The 19,281-nt window shown below is 28.6% G+C and overlaps 1 protein-coding gene across 1 annotated transcript; it reads left to right on the top strand.

Moving 5' to 3' along the window:
* The first annotated feature begins 11,806 nt into the window (after window positions 1-11,806).
* LOC129312846 (acyl carrier protein 2, mitochondrial) lies at window positions 11,807-14,029 on the top strand. Its single transcript, XM_054955599.1, has 2 exons — window positions 11,807-12,116; window positions 13,587-14,029. The coding sequence occupies exons 1-2, from the start codon at window positions 11,910-11,912 to the stop codon at window positions 13,761-13,763; spliced, it is 384 nt and encodes a 127-aa protein (XP_054811574.1). The 5' UTR covers window positions 11,807-11,909; the 3' UTR covers window positions 13,764-14,029.
* Window positions 14,030-19,281: the final 5,252 nt, after the last annotated feature.

Genomic DNA, 19,281 nt, shown 5'->3' with positions numbered 1-19,281 from the left:
TCACAACTTCATGTGGAGAGCTATGTAATTTACAGTATAACTCTTACTGTTCTGTTGATGAACTGTTTTTCATTTTCTTGATCTCAGAAGCACATTAGGTTGCTTCCATTAAATATGATGAGGCATCCAGAAATTCATGTAAAATGTTAAACTATAGCTGAACAAAAAGTCTAGTTGTCTGCCATTACTCGTTTTTACAGATTATTATGTGATCCTCCTTCTGTGTTTATCCCAGAACAGGAAGACTTTATAATTCATGAAGACTGAGACATAGACCCATTAAGGACTTCCCTCTTTTTACAACGTGTTTGGATTGAGGACAGTGAAAACAAAGAGAAAAACAAACTAAGTTGACACGAGTGATAGGCGCTCTTGTCACATAATCATGTAGTTGAGAGTTTGAATCTCAGCTCTTATGTATGTAACAATTTAATTAGAAGAGATCTACTCTTTGCCCCCAATACCTCGGGGGAAATAATATCTATTATCAACAAAGTCTACTCTTTTAACTTACCAAAACAAGAAGGCAAAGATAGAGGAAAGGAAATATTCTCTTTACATATAAATCAAGGGAAAAGTCTAAATTTACTCAGCTCCCTTCTCTTCCTCATTCTCCTCAATCCAAACACGTCTTTATTCAATTTTTGTGGGCATGAGGTTTCTCTCTTTTAGAGAAGAGGCTGAGAGTATGCTATAAAGAGATCCTAGTCATTTGTTTATGATTACTGTAAGGGTGTAATTTGGGTATTGAATAGTCGTGTGTGGCGTGAGAGAGAAATTTATCATTTTTTCCTCTAAAAAATAAGAGTTATAAACTTTGTAATGAAGTTATCCTTATTAAGATTAGAAGTCTTTGAGAAATTAAAGTGCGTTAAATATTTTCGTTATTTTCCATACTTCATCTTAGATCTTATGTGTAATTTGCGGTTGAAATCCCAATACAATCAAACACTAAAGCGGGAAAAATGAGGAATGTTTTATTTTCACATCAACTGTATTAGCAACGAAGTATAAATAAGTTCATAAAAAATGTATAAATGGCACTGATTATTTGGGAATTCTAAGAAGTTGACAATAAAATTTCTAGGATATTGTCTAAAGAATATATTGATGAAAAAATATTTAAAACTTTGTCAATAGCTGGGCATATAATAAGCCAAGGGAAAAAAAATTCACATGGATTGATCAATTCTTCGCACACTGGGCCTAGTTTGTCTTGTCTATCCTAGGCTTTCTTCGTTTGATCAATATTTCAATTGTTGTTGTTGCGTCCGTGGCTCTCAAACCAGACTTCCATTTGCGATTCTTGCTTTGGAGATACTGCTATCTCTCGGATGTTGGTAGATCGTTGCATTCTCTTAGCTTTTATGCCTTTTCTTCGAGAACCTTAGGTTCTGCCTTTTATGGTACCTTGGTTCGTGGAGACGACACCTATCATTCATTTTCTTAGGCTGTATAGATACAAGTAGGAGTATCTAATACGATACAATATGACACATCAATACAATAAATTTTCAAAATTTTAAGATATATGTACAAGGATATTTATAAATTATATTTCAACATTTTATTATATAGGTATAAGTATTAAAATATGAGATATGTATACTAAAATATTCTTTCAAATATGAATACATTTACTTTTTTGAAGTATTCATGTTTCATAAGTTTCTGCATATATGGTTCGTGGCTTTCCTTCTCTTTGTAGGGCCTTTATCATGGGGATTTTGCAGGTATCATTAGTGATACATACTTTGTATGCTCAACTGCATGGTTGCGTACCTTGAGACTCGAACACGAGATCTCAAGTTAAGCTGTTTAAGTCTTTAACCACTTAGACAAACACCCATTGGTTCATGGCTCTCCTCCTTATTGGCAACAAGTTTCTTCTAGCAGATTGTTATCATGTGAGCCTGTTTCTTGGGAGTCTTTTTTCATTTCCTCTTTATATTTTTAATCCCATCTTGTTTTGTGTCTATATTAGGCCCAATTATTTTGGATCGGGTTTATGTTTGTAATGGACTAATGCTTTTATTGAATTATATTGTCCTTTTTTTTTACCAAAAAAAAAAAAAAAACAACCCATGAGTGGTCGAACCATGGGTTGAAATATGCCATTGTATATGTATATATTAATTAAGCTATATTGTTTGAATAACTGAAGAAAATTATCTCCATAGGATAATTATGTGAGTTCAGAATATCTTTTCCCATTTATAGCAGTACAAATTTTATGAGGAAATTACATTAGATTTTTATTGACTTATGTTGAAATTACATAAAATTTCCTTTAATTTGTTGAAGCTACAAATAATTCACTTCTATTATTCAATATTTACATAAATATCTCTTCAAATAAAGAGTAAATTAGTGTTCCTTTTTTTATTAAAATTACGCTTATCTCTTTTCTATTTTAAGTTATACAAATATCTACCCTAAAAATAAAATTAGTTTCCAAATAATCCCAAAAAAAAAAGGTTAAAGGGATTTTGCGTAATTTAACTTGTAATTTCATGGACAATTTTTCATCTTGATAAAATTATGTGTAATTTTAAGTTTACACTCATCACAATAAAAAAGTGAATATTTTATTGTGGGAGAAAATCACGTGATTTATTTTTTATTTTAAAAAATATATAATTTTAATTTTGATAAAATTAAAACGTAAAGAGGGCCGGTGGCTCAGATCCCCTGAATGAAGGTATCATTTTTTTGATAAGAAAATGAAGGTATCATTGTCAGCTAATAACTACAATTATTTTTACTACATCAAAGATATTAACAGCATATTAATATATTTTTGCTAATAATGCCATGTCATTTGGCAGCCCTGAGAAGTTTGGACTTTATTAATCATGAATTGAAACTTCTTTTGCCAGATTCATGAATTGAAATTGAAAATGACATGATGAAGCAAATAATAATTGCACGAGCCACCAAATGGGACTTGTTCTTCACTTTTTATTTATTTATTTATTTATTGACATGTCTCCCTCTCTTGTTTTTCTTTTTAAATTATGTCTCTTTCATTCAAATATATTCATTAATAACTAGCCAAGTAAACCATATATAATTAATAAGCATACAACATAATAATTATCATGTGTTAGAATTCGAAATTCATATATGTGTCAAATTCTCTCACCCAATGAGTACCCATATTATAGTCACAGATTTTTATCAATAATTAAAAACAAGATTTTACTAAATCTATTTATATTTTAAGAATAAATAAAATGTAGGGTTAATATATAATTTAAATCTGAAACTATAAGTTTAGGGGTAATTTGAACCTTAAACTTTTAAAAAGTGTATTTTGAATTCTAAATAATTAAAGTTAGGACAATTTCATCTAACCTTTAAGTTTAGACAAACGTCCATTAAATTAAAACCTAATATGTAATTTTTACCAAATGAGGGTAAAAGAGAGAAGGAAAGTAAAATTTGATAAAAATCATACAATAGGATCCAGTTTAATGGATGTTTGTTGAAATTTAATAATATGGGTAAAATTGCACCAAATTTAATTGTTTAAGGTTTAAAATATACCTTTTAAAAATTTAGGATTTAAATCAGAACTTATAATTCAGAGTTCAAATTACATATTAACCCTAAAATGTATATAACTTTAACAAAACTCATTATTTATGTATAATTTGATTTTTATATCAAAATAGTATAAATAGCTTATTATTTTTACAGTAACAAATAATATAAACTTCTTTTAAATTCATGAAAACTACGTAGTTCTATCTTTTCATGAATTGTAAATATTTTTATTTTTTAAAATATGTGAATACTATTTATTTTTAAACTTCTAGAAAAAATATAAATAATAACTAAATTATGAAAATATTTCTTAAACCCAGAAAGCTATTAAAATATATAGAAAATTGCAATGTTTATAGGTTATAAATATTCCAATTTATTTATATTTCATACCACATTGCAAAGCAAGGCTTATAATGTAATTTTATGAAAATTACACATACCTCATTTTTAAGAGAGATCTGTCTGATTCAAATCTGTTTTGCTTTTCAATAATACTCATGGAGTTATTTAGTGTAACATTTTCTTACTTTATTGTCATTACTGTTGAACATGCATTGGCACATGGCCTATAAGTCTAGCCTTTCTTTAGCCTCTCCAACTGTCTTTTGAAGCATTTGATGGAATGAAAGGTTCAATGAATCAGGCAGCATAGCTCTCTTGCGAGGGACAAAGGTGGGGACCAAAAAGCATAAAAGGTCAAAAGATTTTTTCTGAAAGCAGCATTAAAGTTGTGTTTGAATGATGTGAATTTAAGTTGATAATTTAAAATTAAAATTTTATATTTTAAATTTGTATATATTAAATTTTTTATTTGAATGATATAAAAATTTAAAATTATAATATTAACATATTTTGTTTGGATCTTAAATAAAATTTTAATTTTTAAATTATATGTTTGAATTTAAAGGCATCTTAGACGATGTTAATGATCTGATCCTAATCAAAGTCAGTGATTAGGTCTCGATCGGGGGTGGCAACCCAGTCTTGTTGGCTTCAATAGTACAAACTTGGACAACATAAGTGATCTAGTCTCAATCAACAGGGGCATAGATTGGACCTAGATGACAACACTAAAACATTCCTTACTAACAAGAGCATTTGGCACTGAATGACAAAGGCAGACAGATCGAAGGGTATGATCGCAAACTAGTCTTAGATGATGGCAATGGAGGATCGATATAGGTTGGATGCAACAAACCAACACCAGACGATAGTAGCAGATTGACACCAAATGAAGGCAATGGATTGGCATTGAACAACGACAAACCGACATCGGGCGATGGAGGAAACTGATCTTGGTTGGCTCTGGTCATCTAGTGTAGGTTGAAGTCGGTCATCCTTTCCTAATCGATAACGGTAGTCCAATCATAACCATCACTAGCAATCTATTCTCATGCAAAGTCAACAGTCCAGTGCCTATCAACTCCAACCTTCAAGTCCTGATCAACATAGGCAGTATGATCCCAATAGATGTCAACTGGAGGCAGCGATGTTGAAGTCAAGAAGGTAGTAGTTGATGAACGAATGCAAAGTAAAAGAGAAATTTCTATTGAAATTTGAAATAATAGATGTTTAAAAATGACATAAAATTATAAAGGGATGATGTAAGATTTGGATTTAGGTCAAATCTAAATTCACACATTTTTAATTATTCAAATAATAGATTTGGCTCAAATCCAAATCTAAATTCATATACATTCAAATGTAACATAAAGTTAAAGGATCATTTTATTTAAGTAAACTCTCAACAATTTTTAAAAAGTAAAGTAAGCCCCTTCAATTCTTAACTAATATTATTTTTATATAATGTAATATGTTTCTAATTTTAAAATTAGGATACTAAGTTAGACAGTCAATAATACAAAATTACAAATTTAAGAGATAAAGTTGCTAATTTTTTGAAGTGTTCAAATAATAACATATTACTTTTCAAATTTAATCATTAAGATTTGTGTTCAATATTAAAATCAAGAAAGTGAACTACCGGTTCAAGATGATGAAAGTATAAATTTGTCTCCCAAATTTGATATTTTGATATTTTACAACTTTATCTCCCAAATTTATAATTTTTTCTTATTAAATTTGTAACTCATTTTTATAATTTTAATAGAAAACACAAATATTAATGATTGGCTTTGAAAAGAATTAAATCATTATTTGAATGCTTTAAAAAATTAGCAACTCTATCTCCTAAATTTGTAATTTTATTGCCTTAAATTTACAACTCACTTTTTCAATTTTAACAGGGAACATAAATTTTAATGATTAAATTTGAAAAATAACAAGACATTCTTTGAACATTTTAAAGAATTTACAACTTTGTCTCCCAAATTTGTAAATTTGTCTTAATAAATTTACAACTTATTTTTTCAATTTTAAAATTGGTAATTGCATTATATAAAAAGTACTTTACTAAAATAAAATGATCCCTTCAAAACTTAAATGTCATTCCCATATTTTTTGGTATTATGTTGAAATTAAGTATGGTACATAGCACAGTAACTTTAAATCCACAAATATATGAAATAATCATTTAAAATATATTTGAAGTTTGAACATAAAAACAATACACTGATGAAATTAATGAATAAAAGGTATGCGCCCTTGTATTACTAATGTTAGTGCTGTTGCTGCTGTGACCAAATTGGATGTTAAATTATAAGTCTAAAAGCATCAAAGATCTTAAACTTATTTTTTGTGTAATTTTTCTTTATAACTTTTGAAAACAATACAATTTGACCTTTATTATTAATAAAACTTAATTTTAATTATTAGTTGTTCAGAAAATGGTAAAAAAAAGATGTCAGAAAGGAGAAAAGACCTACAAACTATAGATAATAACCCAAAAAATTATGAAAAAAGATCAAAGAATTTTTTTCCTTTTTCTTGTAATTTTTATGTCATTTTTAATTAACTAACAATCAAAATTAATTTTTATTAATGACAAATGTTAGATTGCACTGGTTTTAAAAACTGAAGAAGAATAATATACAAAAATTGATTTTCTAGCCCTAGATGTTATCGGACCTATAGTTTAGGGGCAATTTACTCATTTATCCTTATTTCTAATTTGGTTCTCTTTATTCTCTATTGAAATTTGTTTTATGCTAATAAATAAATTATAAATATTAATTTAAATAATTATAAATATGAGAATTTCAATTATAAGTAATTAAAAGTGACCTATAAAACTTAAATGCTAGATTTACAATGAAAAATCACATATTTATAATTATTAAAATTAATATTTACAATTTTTTTAAGAAAAAAGTGAACCCAGTGCAGCATTTGAAAACTGAAAAGTATAATGCAAACAACTTCACGTGCTACTAAACATTACATATAGGATATATGTAATTCCAAAATAAAATAATTCACATGATGATGTTATTATTTTTAAAATAAACATGGACAAACATGTGTTACATATAAAGAACTATAATATAACTTGTAATGCTTGATTCGATTAATTAAAAGAGTTAAATTAATTTATTTTAAAATTTTGAATTTAAATCTTGAGATATAATATATATATATATATATAACTATAGTAAATAAATATATCAAAGACTTTTCGAAATATGTATGAGATTATCGTTAAAGGTTCAAATTAAATTTGGGTAGAAGTTGATAATATACTAAAGTTTTATAGAATATTGACAGATGGAATAACAAAAACTATAATATGTAAAAAGCCATTGTAATCATGCTAAGATTAAATGACATCTAAGTCCACTGGCCCCGAAGAAAAAAATGACATGTAAGCTTTTCTTTTCTTTCTTTTTTCTGTTTGATAAAAACCTGTAAGCTTTTCTGCGAGTATGAAATCAGACATCCGATTCTACCAACTTCAAGCGTAGCCTTTAATTAAGAGAACGGTAGTGTAACATCTTAATATAGCATAAGAATAAGTGTTAAGATTAACTTATTATTTGCATAGTACAGTGACAATGAAAATTTTAAATTTTTAAATTTGTTTTAATTATCATTCTATTATACTTGTTCTAATATCATCATTCCCTACTTATTATATTTTTTTTCTATTTAGTGTTTCACAAATAAAATTATACTTTTGGTCAAAAAACAAATAAAATTATATTAAATGAAGTGTATTTTTAAAAAATAAAATTTTAAAATTCATATAAATAATTTTATTAAAAAAATATCTTATAAATTAGAATGGGTAGAGTCACGTGCTCAATATATATAAGCTCTATTTAGTCCAAAATATAAACCTTTTCTTCTAACTAATCTTAATTTAAAATATAAATAACTTAGTTGTAGATTATTTTTTTTATTTTACCTATCGCATTTATGAACTTGGACTCGTAATTTTTTGACCTTCTCCTTACTCATCATTGGTAACTATTGGTATGCAAATTATTATTGAATACTACTTGTATTTTGAAAAAAAAATTATATACTTAACTTTATATACTTAATATATCTTTTTTCAATTAAATCAATACATATAACTTTTTTATAAATTAGTTAGTATATAATAAGTTTTTATTATTAATTTTATTAATATATTAAGATTCGCTTGTCATGATTTGATTGACTATAAGTATATTAAGTATATAAAAATAAATATATACTCTCTCTACTAAAAAATATAAAATATTTTTAATCAATTTCAACCGCTGATAAAGTAATTAATTGTCTTCAAATTAACATTATATATTTATATTTACTCTTATTTAATAGAAAAAATTAATTTTTAATCCTTTAACTTTTAATTTACTTGTAACTCAATCTCTCAACTATGATTTGCTGCAACTCAATCCCTTAACTATAACTCGCTGCGACTCAATCCCTCAACTTTTGATTCACCTATAACTCGGTCCTTATTTTTTATTTTTTTAAAAAAAAATTCTTATCAAATAAGAGGGATAAAAAATACTTATATATTATTTCAAAATATCCTCTTTTTGCTTATTGATGTGAGATATAATCTAACATGAAAAAAATAACAAAAGTTAAGGGACTAATTTGTAAGTGATTCAAAAGTTGAGAGGCTGAGTCATAAATGAGTTATAGTTGAGGGACTGAGTCATAGTGAGTCATAGTTGAGAGACCGAGTTATAAGTAATTTAAAAGTTGAAGGACTAAAAGATTAATTTTTCCTGTTTAATAAGATATTTTACTTTAAATTGAATATAAAATAATTTAATTATCAAGAATACTTTAAAAAATAATACTTTTATCTTAAAATATAAAAAATATTTTATAATTTTTAATAGAAAAGTAAGTCTTAGTCTAATTTGAATAGGAGGTTAAATACAGATGTATGTATGTATGTATGTATGTATATGTACGTGGTCTACACGCGCGCGAGCAGAGAGAGTGAGAGTGAGAGTGGAGTGGTCCCAACTCCGAAGTAGCAATGAAATACATGCAATGATTCGTTTAGTGAGACAGAGATGTGTCGTTTTCCTCTCTCGGGACCCACAAAGCCTGAGAGGCAAGGGACACTTCACGTGCTTCCCACCGTGCAAGGCATTCTGTTTCCCCGTCCTCCCTCTTCATGAAAAACACCAAAACAGTAACAAAAAAAAAAAACCCAAAAAAACAAAGAGGAAACAAATGTTTACTTATTCATTGAATTAATTTTACTTTCTTACGAGTTGAGATAATCCCAATTTTAATTTCTTACTTCAGGTCTAAGCAGCATGTGTCACGGGCTACTACCCTCTTTTCAAAAAATTAGCCCATTCATATGATTAGAACCTTTTCTAAGTCTTTGTAATATAGGCCGTAACAACTCTCTTACCAATTTATGACACCCTTGTTACTCGCAATTCACAAAAATGGCCTATCATTTGAGCAAACTTGGATTCAACTTTGATGCTACTTTATCATAAAGTTATTGCTCTTTTATCAAAAGGTTAGTTCTATGGAATGTGCAATACCCTCATTTATATGGTCAAGACTCTCCCAAATCATTTTGATATGAGATGTAACAATGAGCCTGCAACCAACCCCACAATTAGCCAAGATTATCTGCCTCAAAATATTGTAAGTAAAAAGTAAATCTCCCCCAATTAAATTGTTACATAAACATGAATTAAGATTCAAATCACCAATCACTTGCTAGAGTCGATAATTAAGGTCAATTCAAAAATAATTAGGGCTAAGCTTAGTAAAATAATACATTTTTATATTCAAATTAACCCAAATAAGCTTGAAAAAATTTGGGCTAAACCTTGTGATGATACTTTAATTTTTTTTAAAATGTGTGTGTGTGATATTAAATATTAATCAATCCTTTAAGTTTTAGTTCATTTTATATTAGGAAATTATATATTTGAGTACATTATTTTAGACATGTTCTTAAGAAAATTAAAAATATTAATATTGTTCTATTTTTTATTATTCTAATCCATAAAATATCTTGAAATTATATTTAAATGTATTTTAATCTTATTTTTAAACTTTAAGACTTAAAAGAACTTGAGTCTTCTAATTTTTTTAAGTATTCTAAAAAGTATATTTTATATTTTTATAATAATAAAAAAAGGAAAGGAAAAAAGTTCAATAATTGGAGCATTTGTACCATTCTAAATAAACCCGAAGCTCAAGGATGTTGAGGCAAACTTAGCTATATGAGCTTCTTAAGTTCAGGTTTATTAGAGCTAACCCGAATTATTTACTTTATTACTTATTTAAGTGACAAAATCTCTTACCATTCATAACAGTTGGAGTAGCATTTCTTCTTTAGTTAATATATGTTCTGATTATTTTTGGGTATAACAGTTTTAAATTTATTGTACATCTCTTGTCAACACTTTTATTTATTTATTTCAATGTGGTGGATTCATCATGCCTAGGTAAGTCGTTGATGCTCTTGCACTTTGACGTGTAACTTCAATTTCACCCTTTTCTCCCACATTGGTCACACACCAAGCTTGCCTTCTAACATAGATGCATTTGTCAAGCATCATTGAAAGTTTTGTGTAATATGGATGGAGAATGGAGATCACATCCATGTGTCGTAATGGTTCAGACAATCAAAACATCATCATTGTCAACCTCAAGTTTGAACCTAAAATGAATAATTTGACCTTTTCTATAGACATTGTTACTCAAAGTGGATTCCTCCTCGTTCTAGATGGTTTTAACTCCACCTTGATGGATCAATTAACCAATATGGCAATGCGACTTATGAATGGAAAAATTAGATTAAAAGATTCTACCAATATATGGGATGTTAACCTTTTATTATGGTGAAACTTTTACTACTTTTAAAAGTCTCAAACCTTATTATGAAGAAAATATTATCAAGTTTCGTAATTCTTTAAAAGCTATCTTATTTATTCGCAATGAGCATGATCATAAGCCATTTCCTATTAAGTTTGGTTAGGAATATCAAGAGCCTCATGATGTGTGAATGGACTATTACTTTTGATCATTTTTTTAAAGAGGCTAACTTTTGTGTTGATTAGCTCACTCAACATGACTACTATAATAATTTTACTATTACAATTTTTTACAATACACCCTTTACGTGGGGATCATCTTTCAAATGTAATGTAATTTTATTTTCACATATATGGTAACCTTATAATTCAAAAAAAAAAAAATCTATCGAGGTGGAGTCATAGATGAACCCCTGAACACCATTCACATGCATTAATCGTAGTTTATCTCAAAATCTTCTTGTTGTCCATAATTATCATCTAATGCCATTAATGCATGTCAGTAACATTTAGATTAGATGTCCAAATTAACCATGAGCACAAACGACCAAAAATTAAACTACAAGGATTTATACCTAAAAATAAACTACATGGATTGAAACCAATATTGACCAAAACTATAGGACTAAAAACTTATTTTTTTTTCCTTTATGAAAATATTAAGTGGTTCTCTGGTCAATGTATACAATCGTAGAGAACTCTTTTATAATACTAATTAAGAGATTTTTTTTAATTTAAAAAATGTTTATGTAAGTTGGATCATGGGACTCACCAAGACTAAGACACATCTCATGTTCACATTTAAAAAATATTTATAAAAGTATTTATAAATTATCTAACAATAGAGTCATTATATTGATAGCGAAATTTGATTTTACAGGTTATGGGTTAGCTCTTTATTAATTAGACCAGTATTTGTTAGCAAGAGAATTAATGTTTGAAAATGACACCCAGCAGCATTGGGCCTATTTATGAGGTTTTGTAAACTGTGATGACGAAAAGCGCTTAGGCCCGGCCCATAAGCAGCTCAGAACCGTTCTACAGCCGTGTAGGGTTTGAGGAGGGAGCCAGATTAGATTCGATTCTGCGAGAAGACGCTCGCTCGCTCGCTCACTAGCACGAAGTCGAGAGAGAGAAAGCTTCGAGCTTCGAGCTTCAATGGCCGCCAAGGGTGCTTTGCAGCCTCTATTGAAATATTTGAGGGTGCCGGTTCAGCCTCTGCGTCAAAATATCTTCTCGCTTTCGCCTCACGTGTTTCGACGCTTTTCCTCGGAGGACGTTATAGGTTCCTTTCTCGATAAGTCGGAGGTCGCCGATCGCGTCATCTCCGTCGTCAAAAACTTCCATAAAGTTGATCCTTCCAAGGTACACTGTTCTCGCGCTCATAGTTGGCTCATGTATGCTGTTCGGCACCACGGAAAATGGATGCCAGACTAATGCTTTTTTTTTTTTAAACAAAGATTTCGTGGATATTGGAACCTAGATTTTCTTGCTATTCATCAAAGCCATTCTGATGGATTATTTTTAAGACTTGTGGGAACCTTGATTTGCTTATGATTGATTCAAATCAGTGAAAGAAATCTGAGGCTACTCAAAAGTTGGTTGTAAAAGGGGGAAAGCGATTTAACCAAGTAGTTCTTGAAATTGAATTTCTAGCACGCTAGCACTAGTTGTTCGAAATTATTATAATAATGTTTGCCTTTCGAGTATGAAATCTCTCTTGTGTTAGATTATGCGTCTGCCTTAGTTGACCTAAATTTGCATTGGCGTGCCCTGTATGCTGGGAAATTTTATCTTGGAACTTAAGTCTCATACCTTGCAATTGGGTAACAATTCTTTCTATCTATGTGGCAATGTTGGCAAACAAACCTACCTATCTACCAGATGGTTTAATTATTTCATGCATGATATTTGAAAATATGACACTTATTGGATGGTACTGTTGGGCTTAAGTCTGACTCGTTGATATAATGAAGATGGAGGTAGAAGCTGGATTATCTCGTGTAATAGCTCCTAGAGTAACGGCTAAATTTTCACAGTTACACCTGTGAAAATTATTTCTTTCTTTTATTATATTTAATTCTGGCAGGAAACTTATTACCCAATAAGGTTAAGGTGATCAAACACTGGTATTTACGTAGTTTAGATTTTGGGATGATTTGCGGGCAACTTATTATTTGTCGAAATGGAGATTTTGAAGACTTACTTCTGAATGCAACTCTCAACTCCCATGACAATTTTGAGTTGGTTGCACCTACTTCTGATAGAAGGGTTATTTTTTATAAATCTTTGCAGCTTAGGGCGATAGATAATTCTATGAAGACAGAGTTGGTTAGAGTGAGAGTTTGCCTCTCGAGTTTTGAGATGTACAAATTTCTAGATCATGTATTTGAAGGATTTTAAATTGGTATGATATGTAATTGTGAATGATTGTCCTTTTTTTGATGAATTGTGGACTAACATATGCATTATTGGTCCTAATGAACGAAATCAATTTCATAATTAGTAGAGCCAAGGATTTGACTTGAGTTGCAATCAAATAGATATATTTTTTGGTATATTGTATGGAATTTGAGAAATGAACCATTTTGGTTTTACCAGTATAGCTTGCGAAGTGTGGTTTGCTACAAGTGTTTTTTTATTTTATTTTATCATATATTGATACATTGATGTTCTGTTTTGCCCATTATTCTTGTTTTATACCGCAATGGTGTGGCTCTGCTTTAGATGGATTGTTAATTGTTAATCCTTATGAAATGTTAAAAATATTGAGAGCTGTATTGTTCACAAGCTTTGAACAGTGTAGTTCATACAAGGCTTTGTGCATTTTGTCAGGTTAATCCAAATGCTCATTTCCAAAACGATCTTGGATTGGATAGTTTAGATGCTGTAGAGATTGTGATGGCTCTTGAAGAAGAGTTTGGTTTTGAGATTCCTGATAACGAAGCAGACAAGATCAACTCCATTAATCTTGCGGTGGACTTTATTGCGTCCCATCCTCAGGCAAAGTAAGGAAAAATCTATCAAGATTGGTATCTTAATTTTCGCTGTAGTCTCATGAGGAACTATCTAAGAACAATCAAACTTCAGGTCTTCACTTTCTTCCTTCCTCTGTTTCTAACGTGTATCTTGATTTTCATTTCGATTCCGTATAGAAATGTTATATGGGGACATGCCAATGTTAACGCTACTATATTTCTCAAACGGGGCTTCGTTTGAGAAATAATAAGGGCTCATTGGACTAGAAATGATTTGAAAATAAATTTTTTGGTTCTTAATCATGTTTGCATAGTTGAATAAAAGTGATGTAAAGATAGTATTTAGTGTGATTTTTTTTTTAAAAAAAGTATTATCGTTCAAACCAACATTGTGAAATGATTGTGAGGAGGACCAAGTAATCTTTATGCTTGGAGGAGTCTGAGGAAAATGGCATAGGAAAAAGAGGTGGAAAAGGGTTTATGCTTGAAATGGTTTCATAGTTTGTTAATCATGTTCATGAAGCTTTTATATAATCTAATTTGATGTATATAAGTGAAAAGACTAAAATGCCCTTGAATATAAGAATTATTACTGAACATAAAAATCCTAAGTGGCGATAATCATCAGAACGAGATTCGATACGGTATGAACAACTGAAAATGAAATAACAAAGCACATGGAAGGGACCGCTGCGGCTATGGACAATGGCTACAATCTCCCTTTGTGTTTAAGTTTCACATTATCAGTTATCACAATACATACCTAAAATTCAAAGGATGAAAAATAAAATGTTCTAAACCCTAATTTGTATAATGCAAATCGAAACTTCTATGATTACGTTAAAATGTTTTAAATGTGGGAGATGTATTTACATTTGGTGTCGGACATTTTTTTTTTTTGAATAGAATTGTTTCTGATAAGAAGATATTTATGAGCAAAAGTTGAATAATACAAATCCAAGCTTTAAAGACAACATATGAATTTCCAAAGTCAAAATTGCAAATACAAAATTAAATATTAAACAAAATATTTGACCGTTCAGAAGTAGGGTCAGGTCAACCAACTTAATAAAATTGACCAATGCTTTTTGATTGAGAATATAGGTTCTTGAGGTGATAGTTCTTCGAGTTTGCTAGTTTCTTTACCAGTGTTAACAGCTGCCAGGAATGATTTCTGAACTGACTGGACTATCAAGATGATAAAACTCAAATCACATGGCTTAGTCTACTGTGAGATTGGCATTTTCTTTGGCAATCAATTTTTAAACGACTTTACTATCAAGAAGCACGCTCAAGAGTCTAGTTTGTTTCACCTTTTCTTCGCCTTCGATCTGAATTATGGTGGGTTTGTAAAATATGCTCCGATTATGCTTTAACTAGTTCAAGCACGAGGATCGTTTAGAATATCCTATGCGACAAATGTAAAAGAGATGTGATTCAAGATCTCCGTGCCTTCTCGCTTGGTTTCATCCTCTAGATTTGCAAGTTGCTCATGATGACTTCTTTTTTGTTTTTAGTTTCTCACGTTAGTTTAATAATTTGCATTCTGTTATGTAATCGTTTCCTTGTACATATTTTGCCTTTCAAATAAAAAAAAAAAACCCAACTTAATAAAATTATGTTAAAAAAATAAAAAAGAGCTTTTAATTTAGGCTAAGCTTGGCTTGTTTTTTTTTTTTTTGGAAAGGCTTTCAAAACTCTAATTGAAAAAGTGCTTTTTCCTCATTTTTCTTTAATTTTCAAAATGTGGGGAAAAATAGGAGATTTGATATCAGTAAGTGGCTTAAGCCTATTAACTCAATATTTGAGAACTATCAAGATACATTTTTTTTAAAAATTCAAAACAATCATTACAATTAAATACTCCTCATATGTTATCTTTTTCAAAAGCTTGAAATTTTGTACTTTTGGAATATTACATGGCAAAATCTCTATTAAAGTAAATGATTGTTATCATGTCACTTAAGACACTCATTAAATAAGTAGATTTAGATCATTTACTGAATTTAAATCCCAAAAGGGTCCTGCATGGATTTGCGGCTTTAAATTAAACAAGATTCAATGATTCTTGTACAAAAAAAAAAAATAAAGATTCAAAGATACTAAACAACTATAATTTTGACTTGCAACCACCCCATTTGACATTTGTACTTCGTAAACTTTGTTCCATGATATCAAATAGGGCCCTAAATTTGACATTGTCAAGCTGGAAGGTGGCATTGTCAAGCCAGAGCATACGAACCAGTAAGCTTCTATATTCTTCATCTATCTCCCATCAGTCAATTTTGGAAAGAATGACAGATAAATTATAAGAAAATTAATTAATCCAAATTAAATTTTAAATATCAAATTTTAAAATTTTATGAGTTTGACTCTCAATTTTATAACTTTATTATGATAAATTTATAACTTATTTTTTAAATATTAACATGGTTGAAGAATAAATAAATTTACTTTTTTCCTTATTAAAATTTAGAACATAAATTGTAAATTTTATAGTCAAACTTGTAAATTTTTAGAGTTTGACATTTGAAACTTAATTTGAATTAATTGGTCTCTTTGAGACTTATTTGTCATTCTCTCATCATGGTTTATCTCTAACCATATTTTTTTAGGCTGGTATCATGGCTTCATACTATTCCAATCTCTTTTACATGACCTCTATTAGAAAGATTTGTTAGTCCTTAATATAAAATACTTTGTAGAATATTAAATACATTTTTTAATATTACTTCTATTTAAAATGATTAACTATGAAAAACAATGTAATACAAATTTAAAAATTTTTCATTTAAAAAGGAGTAGTGTTATATATTTATTTTATTTTTAAATAAAAATTAATGATTTAATTGCCTCTCCTTGATTCTGATGGGATACTTAAAAGTGTTTTGTAACAGGGATCGAAGGGAGTACTAGACTTCATGAAATATGTGTATATGTATATTTGACTTTGTGGAATACAACAAAGGCAATCACCGGATAACTTATAGGCTTCCAAAAACTTGCATTCAAAACTAATTAATAAAATGTTTTTAATCTTAAAAAGACGAAAATGACTATTGATCCAGTAAGAAGAAAACTAATTTTATAAACCTAAAAATATTATTAATGAACAAATTATTGATTTATGAATGACAATTTTTAATTTCTTAGTGTTATAAAGGTACAAGGAAATGTGAACAAAATAATAGAAGCAAGAGAGAAATGTAGCGATAAGAAATGGAGAGAATTCACATTGATGTAGATTTTGATGTGCTTACAATCCTCTGTGCTAAGCCTTCATCTATAAGGTTCAAACCTTATACCTAAGAATTACAATTTCATAAATAAAATTATTCTACAATATGGTATAACATGAAATTATTGGAGGTTATAGAAATAATAACATTAGACATTTGATAGAATTCTAAAGGCTATGGAGTTATGAACATCTTATCATATTATTTATAACATTATATTGAATGTCTATAAACAAAATATTGTGTCTCATTAGAGCTTTATATTGATATATAAAAAAATTTGCAGTTGATGTTAAAGATTGAGAAGACCTATACTAAAGATTTGGTATTTATTTTTCACATTCACTTTTGATAATATAATAATTTACTTTTGATATTCTATTTTTTAAAATTTGGAATATTAAAGTTAAAAAAAATTGAGTAATTGCATATCATTATCAAGGAAACGTTGGTCCTTTAGTGGAATTTTAAAATTTTTTGGCTCTAAACAAAATTTAAATTATATGCGGTGGCAAGTCTCATTCTTCCATAGAATAAGAAACACAAACCCTTACTGATAGTGTAACTTGAATACCCACATCCAACAAACAATTTGGCTAAAATATTAACAAGTCATTATTATGCTTCCATTTCCGGCTCTTTACCCAAAATAATAATAATAATAAGCTAAACAATTGACCAAGTCAGGCGAAATGAATGATTTGTGTAGCTTTCAAGGTAAAGAATTGAAAGCAAAAAAAAAAAACACACACACACACAAGGCAAAGAATTGAAAGATTCTCTTACAAATTAGACTGTGAGTCTCTAATTTGCACCAAATCTGAAGTTAGTAGTGTTGCTTATTTATTTACCATAAAGGATTAAAAATCAGACTAGTCATTAAATTAATCAAGATAGTAGTTCATGATAAGTGGTTTAATCATGGTTATTGAACCAAGTTTAAGATAACATAATTTAATTAAAATATACAAAAAAAATCATATATGGCCTTGAAATAGTAATATTTAAATAAAAAAGCACATTAATCTATAAGTAAATGGAACATTTATGTATAAACCACATATAATCCAACTTAATAGAGTTTTTTTTTTCTAACTTAAAACAATGTCATTTTGAGCTCAAGGGGGAAGGAAAAAAATAAAATTCAAAATGCTAAAAACTATTGACAGACCAATTAAGGGACCAGTTTATTGGTTTGACTAGCCAATTTAATTGGTTTTAAACTTTTAATATCATGGCTTATAGATAGCATATTTTTTTTAATAAAAAAAAAGATAGTATGACTTTTTTTATTGACTTTATATGCAAACAAGAATATAAGGTGAAAAGAACTTTTTTTTTTCATGGTTTTTAATAACATATTTTTTTCTGAATGCCTAAATTTAAAAGTTATTGATTTGATTGAAAGAGGTGGAATGTAATGTATGCAAATCCACTCTCACCTAAAAGAAGAAAAAGGTGATAACATGACTATGACTAGGGGCTTTCGGCTTATATACCATGATAAGAACAAAGTTCAACCAATAAATCCTAAAAATCTTTGACCAATAAATCTTGAAAATATAATCACTGTTATGGAATAAAACTGTCATTATATTTGAAGCTATTAATTGTATCGAGTCTTAAGAATATCTTATGGATGGAGAGAAATATATAAAACTTTTGTTGGGTCTTATTTATGGAAACTTATTATTGCATCTTTCTCTCTCCAATGACGCAAACTATATGGTTGAAAAGTATCTTAATTAAAAAAATTAAATTGTAATAAGTATCATGAAAAAATATTATACTTATATAAAAATATTTATTAAGTTCATTATTCAAGATTTTTTAATTTGTCATTTTAAAGATTGGGTACTTAGAGCTTATTTTCCCAATAGATAATTGGTGTGTGTTGTACTTGACAACTAGATAGGTTGTTAAACCTAAAGTCCTCATTCTGATTGATGGGGCAATTTGTTTAATAATAATAAAATAATTAAAAAGTTTAAGAGCTAATAAGTGTTTTTGTTTAATTTATTTAGAAGATAAGAGAGACAAAATGCTTATGATTTATTAATGTAAGTAGATAAGAAAGCTTACATATTTATTTATCAACTAAAAATAATAATGTTTTTGGTAAAATCTATTTTCTAAATTAAGTTGATGAATGAATGCTTTCAACAACAAATCTTATTTTGTTTAAATTTTTTAAATGAAAATACCCTGTGATGTAATGTAATGAGACCTATTTAATATTTTTTTAATACTTGTTAACATAGGATTTCAAACAAAATTATGTTGTTTGGCAACAAGAAAAAATCTGTGGTAACT

Source organism: Prosopis cineraria, unplaced genomic scaffold (genome assembly GCF_029017545.1).
Source record: "Prosopis cineraria cultivar Desert tree isolate PC_DT_omini unplaced genomic scaffold, ASM2901754v1 PC6, whole genome shotgun sequence".
NCBI lineage: Eukaryota > Viridiplantae > Streptophyta > Magnoliopsida > Fabales > Fabaceae > Prosopis > Prosopis cineraria.
This window is presented reverse-complemented; position numbering and strand designations above follow the sequence as displayed.